Raw genomic sequence first — 17,537 nt, 5'->3', positions numbered from 1 at the left:
GATTGGGCCTCATAAAATTAATGGGCCAATCAAGTATGTAAAGTGAGATTGGCTTTGATTGTTTGGACATGAATTATAGAATGATGGTTCATAAAAGTCATATTGTAATAAAAATAATTTTCCACCCAAAATAATTTGAAACTTTTGAAATTAAATTCCGGAAAAATACAAATAAATATTATAAATAAAATATAATTTCATTTATAATATATTTAAAAATACGGAGGATTACAACCCACGATGTAATACCCCGTATTTTTGAGAAATATTTTCTAATAAAATGGTTAATTTCTAAAAAGGGTATATTTTATACTTCCTCCGTTTTTTTATTATTGCACCATAGGGGTTGGATACAAATATTTTGGTTGTGGAAAAAAGTAAGAGAGAGAAAGGTAAAAATACAAAATTGCCCATGTGACATATTGATAAATTAAAAAGTAAGTGTGAAAAAGCAAGGGTATGTTGGATATTTGTAGTGTGAACACAAATAATTTTTTTCCTAAAGAGGATATGGTGCAATATTTGTGAAACTTCCTAAAAAGGTAAGTGGTGCAATAATAAAAGAACGGATGAAGTATATTATTTAATTTTTTGAATTTTAATTTCGAGCTAAAACGATATTCAATATTTAAATTCATCTCAATTTATAACATCAACTTTTTATATAATTTTAATAAGTAATCGTGTGTAATTATAATATCAATTGTTTATAATTTTTGTATATAAATAAATAAATACAGTAGCCCTTAGGGCTATTTATAAACATTAAATATACTTCCCAAAATAGAATAAATTGGGAATTGATGCCAAAATCACCCAAAACTCGGTGTAATTTATGTTAAGTTATTCTCAATATTTTGTTTTTTTAGTTTCTTAAACAAAACCCTTAAGGGCTATGTTTATCCTTTTCCACAAAAAATAAAAAGAAAAAGATATAAGAAGCTAAAAGTGGAAAGAATAGTCAATAAATAAACATTTATTACACCGATTTACTCGTAAGTTGTCGATAAATTTCCAACTTAATACTCCATTCGTTTTTAAATATTTGCTTCACTTTCCATTTTTAAATACTTGCTCCATTTCCTTATCTGGAATGCTTTTACAATTGTTAATTCATTTATCTCAACTAGTGAACCTAACATAAATAACATTTTATTAATTTCATATTTTCTTTTCTCCAATTCTCTCAACTAATTTTGCTTTTTATAATTATTTACTAGATAAATCCCATGCGTTGCACGATTTAAATAGGTTTTATTTGTTTAAAATAGTTGTCAATTTTTTTTATTCGGAATAGTGTAATCTTAATCTTATTTATTAATTTTGAAAGAAATATTGTAATTGTTATTTTTTGACAAAAAAAAGAAAGATTGTAATTGTTAAGTTTTAGAACTTATGAGAAAAAAAAATAGAGAAAAAAATTACAATGTCAAAAATAGTTTTGGCGGGAAAAATTTTCATAAGAAATTGACAAGTGTTCTCTAATAATGTCAGCAGGATTTGTTTTAGTAATTCACTACTTATATATTTTATTATTTTCTTTAATTTCTCCCAAAACTTTACACATAAAGAAATAGAGCAAGTACTTAAAAACGTAAGGACAATTAAAAGGTAAAGTATATTAAATGTTTATATGCAGCCCTAACATTACCAAAAGAGAGAGAAGAAAGGACAAAAAAAAAAAAAACTCACAAATTCACAATTTGAAATGCAAAGAGAGGGAGTGAGGAAAAATAAAAAATAAAAAAAATAAGAGGGGCAATTGAGTAAAGTGTTGGAGTGTTTCTGAATCAAACTCTTCTTCCTCACTCAATCGACGGCGGAAGATTCTTCTTCTTCGATCTTCATCCCACACTTAAATTTCAAATCAACTCGCTCTCACTCACTTCACTCACTCAGTGACTCACTCACTTTACTCACTCAGTGACTCACTGATTTCATCCCCACATTTCGAGGAGAGAGAAAATGTATTCAGGAAGAAGAGAACCAGAAGAACAAGACTACGTGGAAATGGATGAGAGGTCTTCGGCCAGTTTCAATGGCGACCACCCGAATAATAAATCCGGGTTCAGCGACAATTTGGATCGGGTTTTGTACAATGATCTTGTTGAAATCGTTCCTCTCGTTCAATCCCTTATCGTAATTTTCTCTCTTTCTCTCTCCTCTTTTTTTTTTTTCTTCTTCCCCAAATTTTTAATTTTGAATGTTGATTTTTTGAATCCGCGAAATGTGGAAGAAGAAGAGGAAATTATTATTATGGGGAAAATTTCGAGATTTTGTCTCGCTTTCTGTGGCAATAGTTCTTCTTCGGTCTCTTTCTTTGATTTGGGATTAATTCATTCTACATTGCCCTAATTTCTGGTGTAATTATGTAAATTTAATTTGATTTTGATTTGAATTATATAGGATCGGAACGCTACCAGCTCATTTACCAGACGGGGTTCCATGATTTATACCAAGACACCTTCTAGAGATTCCAAGAAGGTAAAATTTTGAGTTTTTCGGCAGATAGCATGTTGTTAAGGGCAGTTATATTGATCCCGGGACGTTGGGTACCACCCCAAAGACTTTAACGAACTAAGCTAGTTGACATCGATATTTTTTAAAATTGTAACCTGGCATATGGAACCTGGCATATGGGGTTGTAGCCTTGTAGGGGGAGGGGGGGGGGGGGCTTGGGGGAAGATGAAACAGCCAAATGTGTATGTTAAAGGATATTTTGTGGAAAATGCAAATGCAAGTGCAAGGATGACATCATAATTGTGCAATGTATGAACAAATGAATGAAGAAGTTGGAATATGAGAAATTGAAAAAAATGTACCAACATTGTTAAGTTTTTAAGCCTGCTTAATATTCTGTAAAAAGTAGATTGATAGCACTTTAGAGAGTCTCATTGCTTGCATTCTCTTTGAATTTTATCCACTTGAAGTCATTCTATTGCGTAATTAAGTGATTGCATTTTGGTTTATAGGGTTTAAGTAATGCCATGGAGTATGAAGTTGATGTAACTCAATTTGTGACAATGATTGCAAAAGTTATGTGCTTGAGACAATTTTTAAAATGGGTTTTATTTTGCTTTCATCAGAATAATAGGAATGGAGTTAAGTCTAAGCATGCAGACAAAGTACAAGACAAGTATTCTAAGAATGATACAGATGGATCTCCAGATGATCAATCAGTTTCCTCAGCAACTATGGCTGCAGAAAAAGAAGAGTTGAACTCTCTTCGGGAGCAGGTAGAGGATCTACGACGGCAATTGGCGGAAAAGGATGAACTCTTAAAAGCAGCAGAGAAGTCTAAGAGTCAAATTAATTTAATTCAGTCACAAGTAAATGAGTTGAAGCAATTCGCCTCTGAAAAGGATTCTCTGGTTAAGTCAAGTGTATCACAACTAAATGATGCCAAGGTATTACTCTGCCTGATTTATATACTGTGTCTTGATGTCTTTGCTATTTTCTTGTATAAAATTATACTTCCTCCGTTCTGTTAATATTGCAACAATGGACTTTTTGCACTATTTATCACTCTTGTTTGACCATATAATATGATTATACGTTAAGCAAAATATAGTCATGTGAGATCTTATTGGATTCGTCTCATAAAATACTTTCGCAAAATCAAATTTTTATAATTTTTACTCTTACACAATTATAGATATTTAGCATATAAAATATGCATTGGGATGTGTGATTTCCTCCTTGTTGCAATATTAATAGAACGGAGGAAGTATCTATTAGGTATTCTTGCTTTTCTGCATGTTGCTAATAGATTATGCAGCTCTTGTGGACCAGTTGATAAAAATTATTACATAATGCTACTCTCATAGTTGTGACTGGCATAAATTTAAATTGCTTGAAATTTTATAAAGTGTGCAGTTTACCTGGTTCTGCTTGAACTTATGAGCTGTAAAATCTTGGGATTCTCTGAGAACTAATAATGTAGACATTATGAACATACGTGACAAGTAGCCTTGAATGCTTGATATCTTTGGAAAAGGTTCTGTTAGACATCTTTAAGCACTGGGGCAATGGCAGGACTGCTCTCTCGTCTGTTCTGTGGGACAGTTGCAGCTTCTCGTATCATTGCCCTTCAAACTCTAGCATAGTCCATGTTTAATGTTTTGTATCAATTTTCTTGTCTGTTGCCATTGTTCTGCTGTGTCTGTGTATTCTGCATCAACCTTTTTATTTGGGTACTGGCAGTGTATACTGCATCAATGCATTTACATGGCCCATCTAGACCCAAGGTATAATTGCTTGTATTTTAACCTGTATAAACTCACACAGGGCCATAGTCGGTAGACAGGTAGTCTAGTGGCTGGGTCTTTCTTTCTTCCTAACAGAAGACTTCTTTTCATTAACTACATATTGCCAACTGCCAAGATTATAAAGGGTTTAATTGTCACCAATTTGCTGGAGTTGGAAGTATGGGGAATTATGGGTGTTGTTACATTAGAAGTTAAAGTAATTATTGAATCTTGGTGGGGGGAATCTATTAATGGAAAATTGCAAGCATCAGTATAATAGAGGGGGAGGCTGGTGAGGGTTTGTCTTGTATCTGAACTTTCAGCCTTTTCATTTGAAAAATTGTCTGTGTTGAAAAAATTTCTTTCTATAATATATATATATATATATATATATATATATATATATATATATATATATATATATGTATGTATGTATGTATATTGGATGGAAGGAGTTAAGAACATGATGAAGTTGGGTTTGCAGGAACATTTAACATTGGACAGAGTGGGATTTAAGTAGAGGATCATTGTTAATGAGTATAGGAGATAAAATTTTGGTTCATGTAGCTGACCCTATCTTTTGGATTAAGGATTCGATTGATGTTATTGTTCAAAGATTTGTTCATCTAGCATTTTATGTAAGTGCAGGTATGCATTTGAATACATAATATGGCGTTGTGGATAGGAAAGGGGTGTTGTTCATAGAATTTACTTCTTGCTCTAGTTATAATCTGATCAGAGCACAGGGAGAAATAACCAGGGCCCTAAAAGGCTAATTCCAAACAAGTGTCTAGTTGGAGTGATTCATATGAAAAATTATTGTAGGAGTCTTGACACTCTTAACTCTGGATACTGTTGATTGTTACTGAACTGTTTTTCTGTAGAGATATCCTTGGTCTTTCTTTTGTGAAGGGATTGATAGATAGTGTTTGAAAGATGAGTTAATGTTGAAGTTCATGAGGATCTCAAAGCTGTATTTGTCTTATTTGATCATCGAGTGTTGTCCTGAATTTGAACAGTTAATGCTCTTGAGACTTGAGGACACTAGGGATCTAAGCATTTACTTGCTGAATGGCTATGGTTTGTTAACATAAAGTCATTAGTCCTACCCATTTACTATTCACAAGATCATTTTTTTTTTACCATGTCTAATAGTGTATACGAAGTATATAAGAAAAAACATTATCAAGTTGAATCTTATTAGATTCATATTGTTTTGAATTTTCAATATCAACTTTGTATGACTCTATTAATACTCAAATTAAGGATATTAATGGCCAAAGTAGTGCATTGGAAATGGTGTAAAATGCAAAAAATGCAAGTGAGTATAACGTAGGAAATTCTATTGCTTCAATTATGCGTTTCATATATCATCAATCAATCTTCATACTCTATACTGCTAGAATTTAATTAGAAAAAAAAAACCTTTAGGGTCATGTGTCGCCTCCTCCTTTAATCTCCCCCCCCCCTCTCTTCCCATGACTTTTTTGAGTCTTTTCCTGATCTCCTCGCCTCTTACTCTTTTTCATATCCTAATAAGAGCCCCCCCCCCCCCCCCCCCCCCCCCCCCAAATATTTTTCAGGACTCTTTTGAGTATTTTCCCTGTTTTCCTTGCCTCTTTCCCCTGATAAAGCCAATTCTCAATTTATAGACTTCAGTCAGTCTCTAATCGATGAAAGAGGCTTATTTTACCCATAGTCTCTAATCGATGGTAAAAGCGTATCTTCAGCTTTGCCATATTTTAATGCAATCAATTGTTTTTTTTATGAATATTGTCTTGTTATTTTTGCTCAGATAAAGCTGGCAGACAAACAAGCAGCTGTCGAGAAGTTACAGTGGGAAGCAAAGACGTCCAATCAGAAGGCAGAGAGGCTCCAAGAAGAGTTACATGCCCTGCAATTGCAGATTTCATCATTAATGCATATATTTGAAGGATTGTCAAAGGGCGACGCATTCACACCGAGTGAGGATTATGACACTTCACCATACTATGTTGATAATCTCCCTGACATAGTAAGTCTTCAATTTCCCACAGTAGTACAGTACTAATTAACATATATCCTGTTCTGTCATACTCGTATTTTATAGGTAGATGCTGTAGAACTGAACCCTAAAGATCTAAACAATATCAACTTTATTCAAGCATTTTAGAAGCTGTATACTAAGACCGAAATTACATGACTTGATCTTAACCCAACCTGATTTACAATTAAATATATTGATTTCAATAGGACAATGTCGATGAAACTGATCTGCAAAAGATGGAGGAGGCAAGGGAAGCTTATGTTGCAGCGGTCGCTATGGCTAAAGAGAGGCAAGACGAGGAATCACTTCTTGCCGCAGCTAGAGCAAGGTTACATCTTCAGTCGATTGTTTTCAGTGCCAATGCTGAGTCTTAACGCCCAGCCACTACTGTAATATAAAATTATGCAGGCAAGCTTGTGGTGATCACATCTTTATCATGCAAGGCAGTTCGTTCATGGAGACTCATTTGACGTCTTCAGGATTTGCTGTCACCATCACAAAATAAGATCAGGCAGCCCTCTTTGTTTGGCTTTTGAACCACATTGTTTATATGTTTAAAAAGAAAGTAAAGAGGTACGGAGTAGCACTTTTGTTTAGGAATGACCAACTCTCATGTTTCATCTGTGTGAGAGTTATTTAACTGTATGAACTGCGCGCAATGTGAATGGTGAAAAAGTTGCTAGATTTGGATTTCAATGTCTCTGATCCCCTGTATTGAATTATTCCTAAGATTTGTTTGCAAAAATTGTACTTCAGTTAAATGAAATTATCAACACCATGAAGGAGGCTTAATTTTCCAGCGATAATCTCCTAATTTGGGGTGGGAGGTTTTGAGGAAAAAGAGGGCGGGGGGGGGGGGGGGGGGGGGGGGAGGGATGTAAATTCGGGAAAATTTTCAGAATTTACAGCATCTGAGACACGCTGGGCGAGATTTGTATTTTCTGAACCCTGCCCTCCCTGATCTTGGCCATGTAACTGGACTACCCATCCACGCCCATTCCAATCTGCAGAAACATGACCAACATTCATATTGTCAGCATATATCAGTAACCAGACCTCAAATTTTTTCTTCTTTTGAATCTGAAAATTAACTTACACAGGGAATTCGAAAGAGGTTGAGCTGGTATTTGATATATTCGATGTGCTTGATTTAGCAGACTCTGAAACCAGTTCTTCATTCCCCTCGAGTTGATCGTCTTGATCACCCCTAGAATCAGATCCACTGAAGCCACTGGATTGATCAGACTCTATGCTTGACATATCATTATCTCCCCTCAACAGGTCATCAATCCTTATCATAACTCCCATTTTAGATTTTGGACTCAAAAAGATATCTTCCTCGTCAATCTGAAAATTGACAGAAACACACAAAATATATCGATGATTAGGGGCCAAAGAAGTTGAAATCTTGTAAGAAAATAGTTATTTATACCTCTGTGTTCGGTAACAAACAGTCTCTCCTAAAAGCTAGAAGAGCATTGACATTGTTGCCGTCTTGGTCTATCACGTTCCAGGGGGATGATGAAAGTTCTACTTCAGTGTTATGTTCAATCTGAAACTGCTCTTCATAATCCAATTTACTAGACGCTGTTGATTCAACTGATCCGTTTCTGCATTCCATTGATTCAGTCGATTCAATATCATGTACGAATTTGTTATTTTCCAACAAATGATCACTAATATCAGTTCCATTGTGGTGCAGCTTAGGACTCATCTCTTCCTCAGCCTGCAGCCAATCACCAATGTCATCATCAGATCAGTACATAACCTGCATTATCAACTAAGGTAAAACTTACTCCTAACATGTTTTAAGGGATTCATATCTAACCTCTTTATTTGGTAAGAAACAGTCTCTTCTATTTATAAGGCTCAGGTGGTTTACATCCTTGTTCTCGTCCCTACAAATGCAGGCGACGCTCCCATGTTCTTCACATTGAAGCTGTTAAAACCCCATTTTCCCATAAAAAATATTAGATCAGTCTCATCAAACACCCTCTTGTAATAACATTACTATGACTAGTCTGCTACTATGTTCCTGTGAACGTTCTCTTTCGTTATTAGACCATTCAGACACCCTCTTGGAATAAGATCGAATAAGGTTTAAAGGAAGAGGATCTCGTTCAACTATGTTCAATTGTTCACGAATCACACACAAACAATCTGTAAAAAGTTTCATGTAACTTTACCTTTGGACTGTTAGCCATTGGACTATCCTCTATAACATGAAATGCACCGTCCTCTTCGAAGCAGAAAACAATGTAGTCTTCATCAGCAAAGGGAGGCCAATCAGCTTCCTCTACATCACCTGAACCACTGCTATTAGACTGTGTCGAGCCAATATTAATGCGCCTTTTAAGCTTCCTTGGCTTGAGTTTTGAGAGGAATAGTCTAGGGGTGTTGTTACCACCACTCCTAGCCTCATCCTTGGCTATCCAAGTCGTTGATTTGGCTTCCAGTGCTTCTGATTGTCGCGGTGATGATGAGCTTCTAGGAGTGTTATTAGCCCTTGACCTTGGTGATGATGCTCTTGGTGAAGAGATGAATGTAGTAGTGAAAATCTCTCTTTGTGAAGCTGATGATGAAGGGGATGAAACCGGGTTTGTAGGTGTCGTGACTCGAGAGGATGAAGCAGAGGAAGGAAGAGCAACTCTGTTTCGCCGGTTATTCAAATCTTTGTCATTGATATATGAACATTTGCACATCACTGAAAAAAGAAAAGAATGGTAATGCATTCAGAGAAATAATGGACTCTATTTTTTCACAAGTATATTGACTTATTGAGGATGAATTTACAGAATCTATCATCAATATTTTTGCTGTCTTTTCTTTCTTTGCCTTAGCTTTGAGTTGTGGGTGGCATGTTTAGAATAATGGTGTTCATAATTTCAGTTGAATTCTATTTAAAGATTGTTTAAATGAATTATAATGTATTCATCAGAATAATTTAAAGTATAATTCCTTTATAATAATAAGGTAGAAGAAATGGTTGAGGACCATAATAGTAGACTATTAAAACCCATGATGACTAAATCCTAAGTAGCAAGTATACTATCAACATTATAAAAATCCAGTTTCAAATAAAATAAACAACTACTTTCTTTGCCCGTTACGACAATTTTCTATGTATAATCCGGTTGTTGCTTGTGTTTGGTACTTTGGTACAACCAAGTATATATTATATGTTCATGTGTTTGTACCTTGTATGCATACGAGAAATATTGTACTAAGTGAAAACTCTTGCCCTTTACGACTTCATTCAAATATTGTAGTTAAACAATGACTTCTTAGATAAAAATACGTACGTGAATAGAACATAAACAAATGGAAGTATTACAATCATATAATGCGAAAATGGAAAAGGAACTTGAATGCACATACCTTTGCCTTGCAACTTTGCTAACTTCTTGATCATCCAATGTTTGCACATTATTTTTCATCATTCATTTGTTTGGTGCAATGTTGAAGAGGAAGAAAACAAAAAGTGAATATATGAAATGGGGTTTAATTTGATTCAAACGGTAAAACCGCGTGATTAAGAGGGCATGAATATTTGAATTTAAATACAAATTCATATAATTATTAGTTGGTTTTAATAGCTAATATAATGTGTGCTTATATATGGCCTCCATCATTACTGGGCTAAGATCTTAATTGGTAGGGAAAGAGCAAATCAAGGACTTAAATTAAGTGATTAGTGTGACATGAACATGAATTTGAATATCACCCACTGTGAAAACTATTTGTGGTTACATAATTACTTATAACATCTACTATTGAATTTTTTTAATAGCACAATCAAATTAATTAACCATAAACTTTTGTAACTTTTAATAAATTTCAACATTGTTTTCCTTAATAACGTAGAAATATAAAATATCCTACGTGTTAACACGAGTAGATTCTAGATTTTTAAATTATGTAATTCGACGTGGAACATCTGCTGCCTGCTGGTAAAAGTGTAAAAGTACGGAGTAGTGGCGTAGTCCGACCTAATAAGGAGTTTAAGTTTCAAGCACGGTATAATAGTGCATAGCCTTTGTTTTCTCTACTTTTCTAGTGTAATGCTCATCATAATGCAATCAAATAATTTCAACTTTGAGACTTTATGAGTACTGATGTTGGTTATTCTTATTTATTGAAATTATTTTATGCTACATGCATGAATATATATATAATATAATACTTCCTTCGTAATTTTTAGTTGACTCGTTTTAGTTACGTTTGTCAATGCTTCTTAAATTCAACCATTAATATCTTTAATTACCGATAAGTAAAAATTCCACATGACTATATTCTTCATTAGCCATAAATCACAAAACACGCTTAAAGAAAAAAGCGTAACTAGTTTTAAAATAAAAAAATGTGTCAACTAAAAAAAAACATAGGACAAGTAATAAAAATCCAAATCATAAAGAAATGATTCTTGTTGATAATTATTCCTTCCCCTCGGCATGATGCTAACAAAGATTCTATATTATGTAACTTAAAAACAAATCCAATCATTGCATAGAAATAACGGCTTAAGATTACTGTAAAGACTAGAATAGACCCGGTCTACAATAACTTAGTGTAGACCCAACTTTCTAGTATATCATACGAATGTGATTATATTACTACAAAAGTGATTATATCACCTAGAAACTATTATGTAAATGTATCACTCAAAAAGTAAATTTATCATTATAAAAAGTATCAAATAGTAAATTACATCATTTAAAAGATGATTTTTAAATTTTATCATCCTAAAAATAATTATATAATCTCATTAAATGGTTTAATATGAGATTTTATAATTCAAAATACGACTCACAAAAAGATAATTATATCGTCTAAAAAAGTGATTATATCATCCAGAATGTGATTATATTATTTGAAAGTGTCAAATTTTGGGTCTACAATAACTTACTATAGACCGGGTCCATACAAGACCAATTGTAAGATTACAATAATAAACAGATCTTTAGCTAAAATATAATTATAATTTTGGAATGGAATTTGGTATTATGTGAGCTCCTATATCATTATTCTATGGTAATGTTTGCCCTATTCTCTTTAGCTTATTTTCAGTTCAGTTTAGTTAAGCTCCAATCAATTCAGTTCAGTTCCTAATTTCCTTCTCTCATAAAATATTTAGTTTAGTTCAGCTCTCAATGTCTTTCTTTCATAAAGTATTCAGTTCAGTTTAGTTCAGCTCCAATCAGTTCGATTCAGCTCAATTCAGTAAATGAGAACAGACCCTTAAAATGTCAAAACCTTACCTAACACAATCTGGCTCGAAATTGAAAAAAAAAAAAACTCAATTTAGATTTTGAGTTACATTGATTATATTGATACATTTTTTTTGAGGACCATTGATACAATAATATATATTTTTTTAGGACCATTGATACAATAATATAGATTTGAAATACACCCAATTTGACCATAAATGGAAAAAAAGCTCCATAAATCAAAGCAAATGAGAGGACTTTGTTTATATAATGATAGTGGTGGGTGGATTACTTTAAATATTGGAGGGAAATTAAGGAGGGAAAAAAAAGAAGGGAGGTCAAAATTGGTCAAAGTTGCAAGTCATTAATCTATTACTAACATATAATTAATGAAATTCATACCGTATACTTTAGTTCACCTTATTTTTACTTCTTTCAGAAAAAATAAGTTAGATCAAATCATGATTTTATGTGCAATTTTTTTTTATCACTTAATATCATCAATTTCGTAATTAAAAAAATTATGAAAATTACATGTTAATAAAATACACATTATTACGAATCTAATAAGATTATACTTGACACATTTTTCCTTAAAGATTATCGTACATTTTTTTTTTTTTTTTTTGAAACAATAGATCTACATTTAAGGTCAAAGTTTAGTAAATCATGTCAACCACTTGATATTTTTTCTTAGATTATCGTACATAATTTGAACATTACTGAAATATTTTTTTTTTTAAGCCAACTGAAATACGGAGTAAATTGATACTGTATCATTTTTTCATCGTTTTGCAGAGAAAAAAAAAATGGAGGAGAGAGAAATTTCTGTACGTAGTCTAAGCGGAGAATCTATCACCATTTCAATTTCATCGACCAAAACAATCGCAGACCTCAAACTCATTTTGAAGAACCGCTTTCCTCCCGCCTCTTCTTCTTCCGACTTTCATCTTTTTCTCAGAGTACGAATTTTTTCACTATTTTTAATTGTTAATTCTTATTGTTGTTGTTGTTGTTGATATCATGTTACTTTCAATTTTAATTGGTTTATATTGAAATTATTGATTTATATGTTGTTATCAATGGTATGATAGGTTAATTGTGTGACATTGTGCTAATGTGGTGAATTTTAGTCATTTTATTGATTTATATATTTGTCAAAATTAGCATAATTGTTTAGGATTGAATGTGAATTGGCTAATGGCTAATGAAACTCGGGTTAGTTTAGGATTAGGACCTAATTCTTGATTGTGAACCGTGTTCGGAAAAAAAAAACAATGATTGGTTAGTGGATTGGATGTTGATACCCTGTCTAAGGGTTAGGGTGTTTACACTATTGTGATGACATTATGATCTTGGCAGTTGATTCCGTGGATTACCTATCATACCTTATACTACCGCGGTTTCATTTTTTTGAGGAAACGTTATGTATAATCAAAGATGTTTATAGCAAAGAAGGAAGTTAAGGTCGGACTGTTAGTATGGGACTTAACGAGTACTATGTTGTTTATGTTTTGGATGTGTTGCTCATTTCTGTTGGGTTGCTTTGTGTTTCTCAGGGTATGAAACTAGGTGTTAAGAGTTTAATAGGAAGTCACTCCATACACTCAGGAGAATTTGTCGCTCTTATGCCGTTTACAAAGAAAGCTAAATCCCAAAATTTACACTCTGAGGAATCTGGAGTATCCTTGCAGACTACTCCACAGAGTGAACCTTCACACGTAGCAGAATCAGCTTGGCGTGATATGATGGAAGATTTGTCGTATCTAAATAACACAATGAGTTCTGAAGAACATTCTGGTTGTTTGCCAGATCATTTTGATAAAAGTAAAGGTGTCATGATAAACGAGAATCACTCGAGTAATTATGCAAGAAAGCGTAGAAAGATATCCCAAGTTGAAAGTAAGGCAGGGCTTGCTGATGATCTTATATCTAGTTTACTGCGTTTTTCTAATAGGCATGTTCTTGATCAAGAAGTTTGTGAAAGTTTCCTCAAGATATTGGAGTCTGTGCATTGTTTATCGGATGCAGAAACTGGGAACTGTATGCTGTCTAGCAAGTTTAATATGCAGGGGAATGGCCAACCGGCCCAGCCCTCTTGTTGCCTTTGCCCAACATGGTTAACGATAATGATGCAGTCCTTTGCGTTCTTGAACATTTTTGCTGGATTTCTTCAAGTGAATCACAAAGCTGTTACATTTGACCTTGTCAAGAATTCACTTAATAAACTTCGTGAACTTGGTTTCTGTGCTAGTGTGGAAGACTTGAAGCGTCTGCCAGATCTCTGCCCTAAGGTTCCTTACCAAACTTAATTGCTTCTGATGCCAATTTAATTATGTGTTCCGTGATACATCCCCTGCTAATTTTATTTTTCTTGTTACAGAAGTGTGTCCTGGTTGATTTACCTCGTGTTTACATGTCTTTCACAGCCCACTTTGATTGCTCTCTTAGTTTGTTTATTGGCTACAGTAGGACAAGCTATAGTATGATAGCTCAAGTTCTCAACTAAGGAACTTTTGTTAAATTTTGATTTTTTGAGTTAAATCAAAATGTTTATTGTGCTATACTACAATTAATGCTGTCCAAGCTGCAGGCAAATCATAGCTTTTCTGTAGATTTTATTTGTATGGTCATTCTCCAAGAGGTTTGACATGAGGCTGAGGGCTTGGTGTTCTTGTTAGTTGTTACTTTCAATATGAGTTTTATATAGTCTTCGTTGTTCACTTTACACTCTTTTTCCAACTTTGTTTTATCGACGGTTCCTTATGATGATCTATGTTAACGATTATTTTTGCTGTTGTTGTTGCTGAACATGGACATTCTGCTGTTGGATATAAAATTGTATTATATCTCTTCATTTGATCTTTCATGCATAAGTATGGACTATGGATAAATAAGTGACATATGCATTAGTTACAATGACATGGACTTTGATGCCCGACACAAGGTCTGTCTTGCTATGATGTTCTTTATAGTGTGCACCAATTTGTTTGTTTATGATACATATTAGTACAGGATGCAGGTAGGTTTAGACCATATCTCTATTACTACCCTGGAAATTTAATACTCCAAGCGAACTTTTTCGTTGCTGTGTTGATGATCTTTAAATTTAAATTGAATTTGTTGTTTGATCCCAGGTTGTGCATTTTATTGACCAAGAAACAAAAAGTAAGATGTCACTTGATGTTATTGTGGTAAATAATTTCTCAAGGGAACAGTCTGACCATATTAAAAGTAATGTCAAAGGTAAAGTGCTGGAACATTGAGATCCTTGTCTTTTGTTTTCGTGAGTGATGTGTGTTTTTACATTTCCCTAACTCCTCCTTTATGCTCTGGACTTTTGGAATGTTGTCTTTATGGGATTTAACAAGATATTGCATTGCTGTATATTTTCATGTTTACAGCTCGAAAAATGGTTCCTGTGTCAAAGATTATTAGTTCGATAAATAGAAGACAAATACTTTTCAGAACAACTTTAGAGGAAGGTTTCAGATTACTTTTGGTATGTAAGTATCAGATCCATTCCATTGCTCAATTATTTTGGTCCTGGATGTGTGTGTGTGAGTTTTTTTTTTTTCGTGAAACATTTGAAAAAAATTAGTGTGGTATTCCTGACCAAAGAAATACTATTCATTTAATTTAGGAAAAATTGTCAGGAACTACTCGCTTAATAGGTCAATTTGTGAATAACTACTACGAGTAGCTAAAAAGTTTTATAAAAAAAACTACCCCAAATTTTAAAAGTTTGGGTAGCTGATAGGTTGTCGTACACCTGTCAAAAAATAAATTCCTAACAAAACCAACTAACAATGTAGTATGGTAAGTAGGGTCAAATCCATAAGGAGATGATATTCAATCTAACCTCTAAGAAATTGGAGAAACTAAACTATGTCACGAAATTGGGATAGGAAAGTAGTCTAAATTAAAAAAGGAATAAAACAATTGATAAAAAGACCTAGGGTTGTGGTTCACCATGCTTAGAGTTCTAAATCTATCAAATATCAATAACAATTCAATCAATCAATTATCTAGAGCAATTGCTAAGCCTACGGTCGGGTCTTAACGCTCTCAATTCAACATATGTAGTTCGGTCGCTAACATAATCAGAATTGCTAATTATAGGCAAGCCTCTAAAAGTAAGATCTTTCGATTCAAACTCTTATTAACAAAAATTAATCACACAATTGATCAGGTTGCAAGATTAACAATAAAACACTATCAATTAGAGGTATGAATAATCAAAATATTAAAATTATCAATCAAGATTCATAATATAAACATGGATTCCCAAACCCTAGAAATAAAACTACTCTAGCATGAAATAAATAAATAAAACTAGATCTAAGGAATAAAACATAATAAAAAGCAAGAAAATAGAAATAAAATAGCTCAATGAATTAAAATAGTAAACCCAAGAATCATCCATGGAAGAATCCATGGAGATGCCATGAGAAACTAGGGTTTAAGAGAGAAAACTAAAAAGAACGTAAAATAAAAAGTATAAAAAAATGCATAAGGGAAAATAATTATCAAGGCATAAGGGAAAATAATTATCCCTTGAGTATTTATATTATCCTAAAACTAATCTAAAAATAATTAAAGATAAGAAATAAGAAAATATAAATTACATAAGTTGAATTATTAGTGGACGATAGAAGATGACGTGGCCCGAAGACTTGTGACGATGTGAATGAAAAAGCTACTCGAGGCTTCAAGGCTGCTCGACCAGACCTGCGGGCGCAGGCTGGTGGCCGCGGGCTGGCAGTAGCTGCGGCTGGAGTTGAGTGGTCGCGGGATAGGGGCGCAGCAACATCCCGCGGGTGGCTGACTGCATCGCTTGAATTCAAACGCCTATAACTTCCGTTCTAGAAATCTTATTGAGGCGTGCGACCTATCATTCGAAAGCTCTTCAAGTCTAGTTTCCAACGCAATTTGAATCGCATCAATCCGATTTGTATAACTCAAGTTATGATCAAAAGAGTGAGCAAAGGTCAGTTTTGCCACTTTGTAAAATATCGTTTTTCTTCGTTTCTAACTCAAATTCAATTCCGAAAAGTGCATAACGACCCTTGTGGATGCTATATTCATTCCTCATGCATATAAATCTCAAAATCAACATCCATGAACATGGGATCTTCGATTAATAAGCTCGATTCGTCGGCTTCCATCTAAATATCATCCGAATCAACTCCAAACACTTTGAAAACGTCTAAATGATCACTGAAATCACCTGGAACATTAAGAAAAACACAAACGGAGCAGAATAGAGTACAAAACAAAAAACTTATGCATTTACGACCTAAAAAGCGACCAAAAGACCTAAAAAGTAACTATAAACTTAGCGTAAACGTGCCTACAAATCCTATATAAATGTGATTTATCAGTAGCACTACCCTTTTTCATTTTCCGGCAACTAACGGCGAGTGGGGCCCATTTGTTATTTTCCCTCCAAAAAAAAAAATCCTCACGCTTGTTTATAATAACCAAGCCTCCTCTTTTTTGCAAAAACTAAACCCAAAAAACCAAATTGTTTTTCCTTCTTTAATTGGCGATTTTCACAAAGATTTGGTTTTTTGGATTGAGATTTGCAAAGAAGAGGAGGGTTGGTTAATATATACAAAGGGTAGAGATGTTTTTTTAAAGGAAAAATAACAAATGAGCCCTACTCGCCAGAAGTAGTTGCTGGAAAATGAAAAAAGGTAGTGCTACCCACACTTTTTAAACTTGGAGGGTAGTTTTTTTTATAAAACTTTTTAGTGAGTAGTATTTCACAAATTGACCTATTAAGCATTTAACCGAGTGGGTCCTACCAAATTTTCCTTTAATTTAATCTGCAATGTTGATTTTTATGGTCCTCAATAACAGAGTTTCATATGGTACTATGGTATATGAATATTATTGTTTTTCTTGTGTTATTGTTATACTGCATACTATATGCTTTTATCCCTATAATGTTACTTTTGATCTTATATTTCTTTACAAATATAATGGCCCTTTTCCTACATCCAACCAAATTAACCATTTACATGGTTTGTTTATTAACTAACACCTTGT

The 17,537-nt window shown here is 33.5% G+C and overlaps 2 protein-coding genes across 3 annotated transcripts in view; both read left to right on the top strand.

The window, feature by feature from the left end:
* The first annotated feature begins 1,787 nt into the window (after positions 1-1,787).
* On the top strand, positions 1,788-7,051 carry LOC145588005 (protein MICROTUBULE BINDING PROTEIN 2C-like). Its single transcript, XM_081644644.1, has 5 exons — positions 1,788-2,139; positions 2,407-2,484; positions 3,087-3,407; positions 6,043-6,261; positions 6,480-7,051. The coding sequence occupies exons 1-5, from the start codon at positions 1,966-1,968 to the stop codon at positions 6,645-6,647; spliced, it is 960 nt and encodes a 319-aa protein (XP_081500770.1). The 5' UTR covers positions 1,788-1,965; the 3' UTR covers positions 6,648-7,051.
* A 5,042-nt stretch (positions 7,052-12,093) lies between these two features.
* LOC145600969 (uncharacterized) overlaps positions 12,094-17,537 on the top strand; it is a 29,308-nt gene continuing 23,864 nt past the window's right edge. Inside the window, exons 1-4 of one of the 2 annotated variants that reach the window (XR_014104335.1) lie at positions 12,094-12,445; positions 13,043-13,777; positions 14,621-14,729; positions 14,888-14,985. Coding sequence is in view for 1 of the 2 variants with exons in the window: in XM_081656855.1 (XP_081512981.1) it covers positions 12,293-12,445; positions 13,043-13,777; positions 14,621-14,729; positions 14,888-14,985 (1,095 nt within the window). In the remaining variant the exon portion in view is untranslated. The remainder of the gene's footprint in view (positions 12,446-13,042; positions 13,778-14,620; positions 14,730-14,887; positions 14,986-17,537) is intronic. The other variant, XM_081656855.1, reaches the window with a different exon arrangement.

Source organism: Chenopodium album, chromosome 2 (assembly GCF_948465745.1).
Source record: "Chenopodium album chromosome 2, dcCheAlbu1.1, whole genome shotgun sequence".
Taxonomy (NCBI): domain Eukaryota; kingdom Viridiplantae; phylum Streptophyta; class Magnoliopsida; order Caryophyllales; family Amaranthaceae; genus Chenopodium; species Chenopodium album.
Note: the sequence above shows the minus strand (reverse complement) of the source record. Positions and strands in the feature narration are given on the sequence as shown.

Bases quoted from the DNA above. Each gene is read 5' to 3' on its own strand.
- LOC145588005 (XM_081644644.1), top strand. From the start codon at position 1,966: ATGTATTCAGGAAGAAGAGAACCAGAAGAACAAGACTACGTGGAAATG. The intron at 2,485-3,086 runs GTAAAATTTTGA...TGCTTTCATCAG, and splicing joins CTTCTAGAGATTCCAAGAAG to AATAATAGGAATGGAGTTAA. The intron at 6,262-6,479 runs GTAAGTCTTCAA...TGATTTCAATAG, and splicing joins TTGATAATCTCCCTGACATA to GACAATGTCGATGAAACTGA.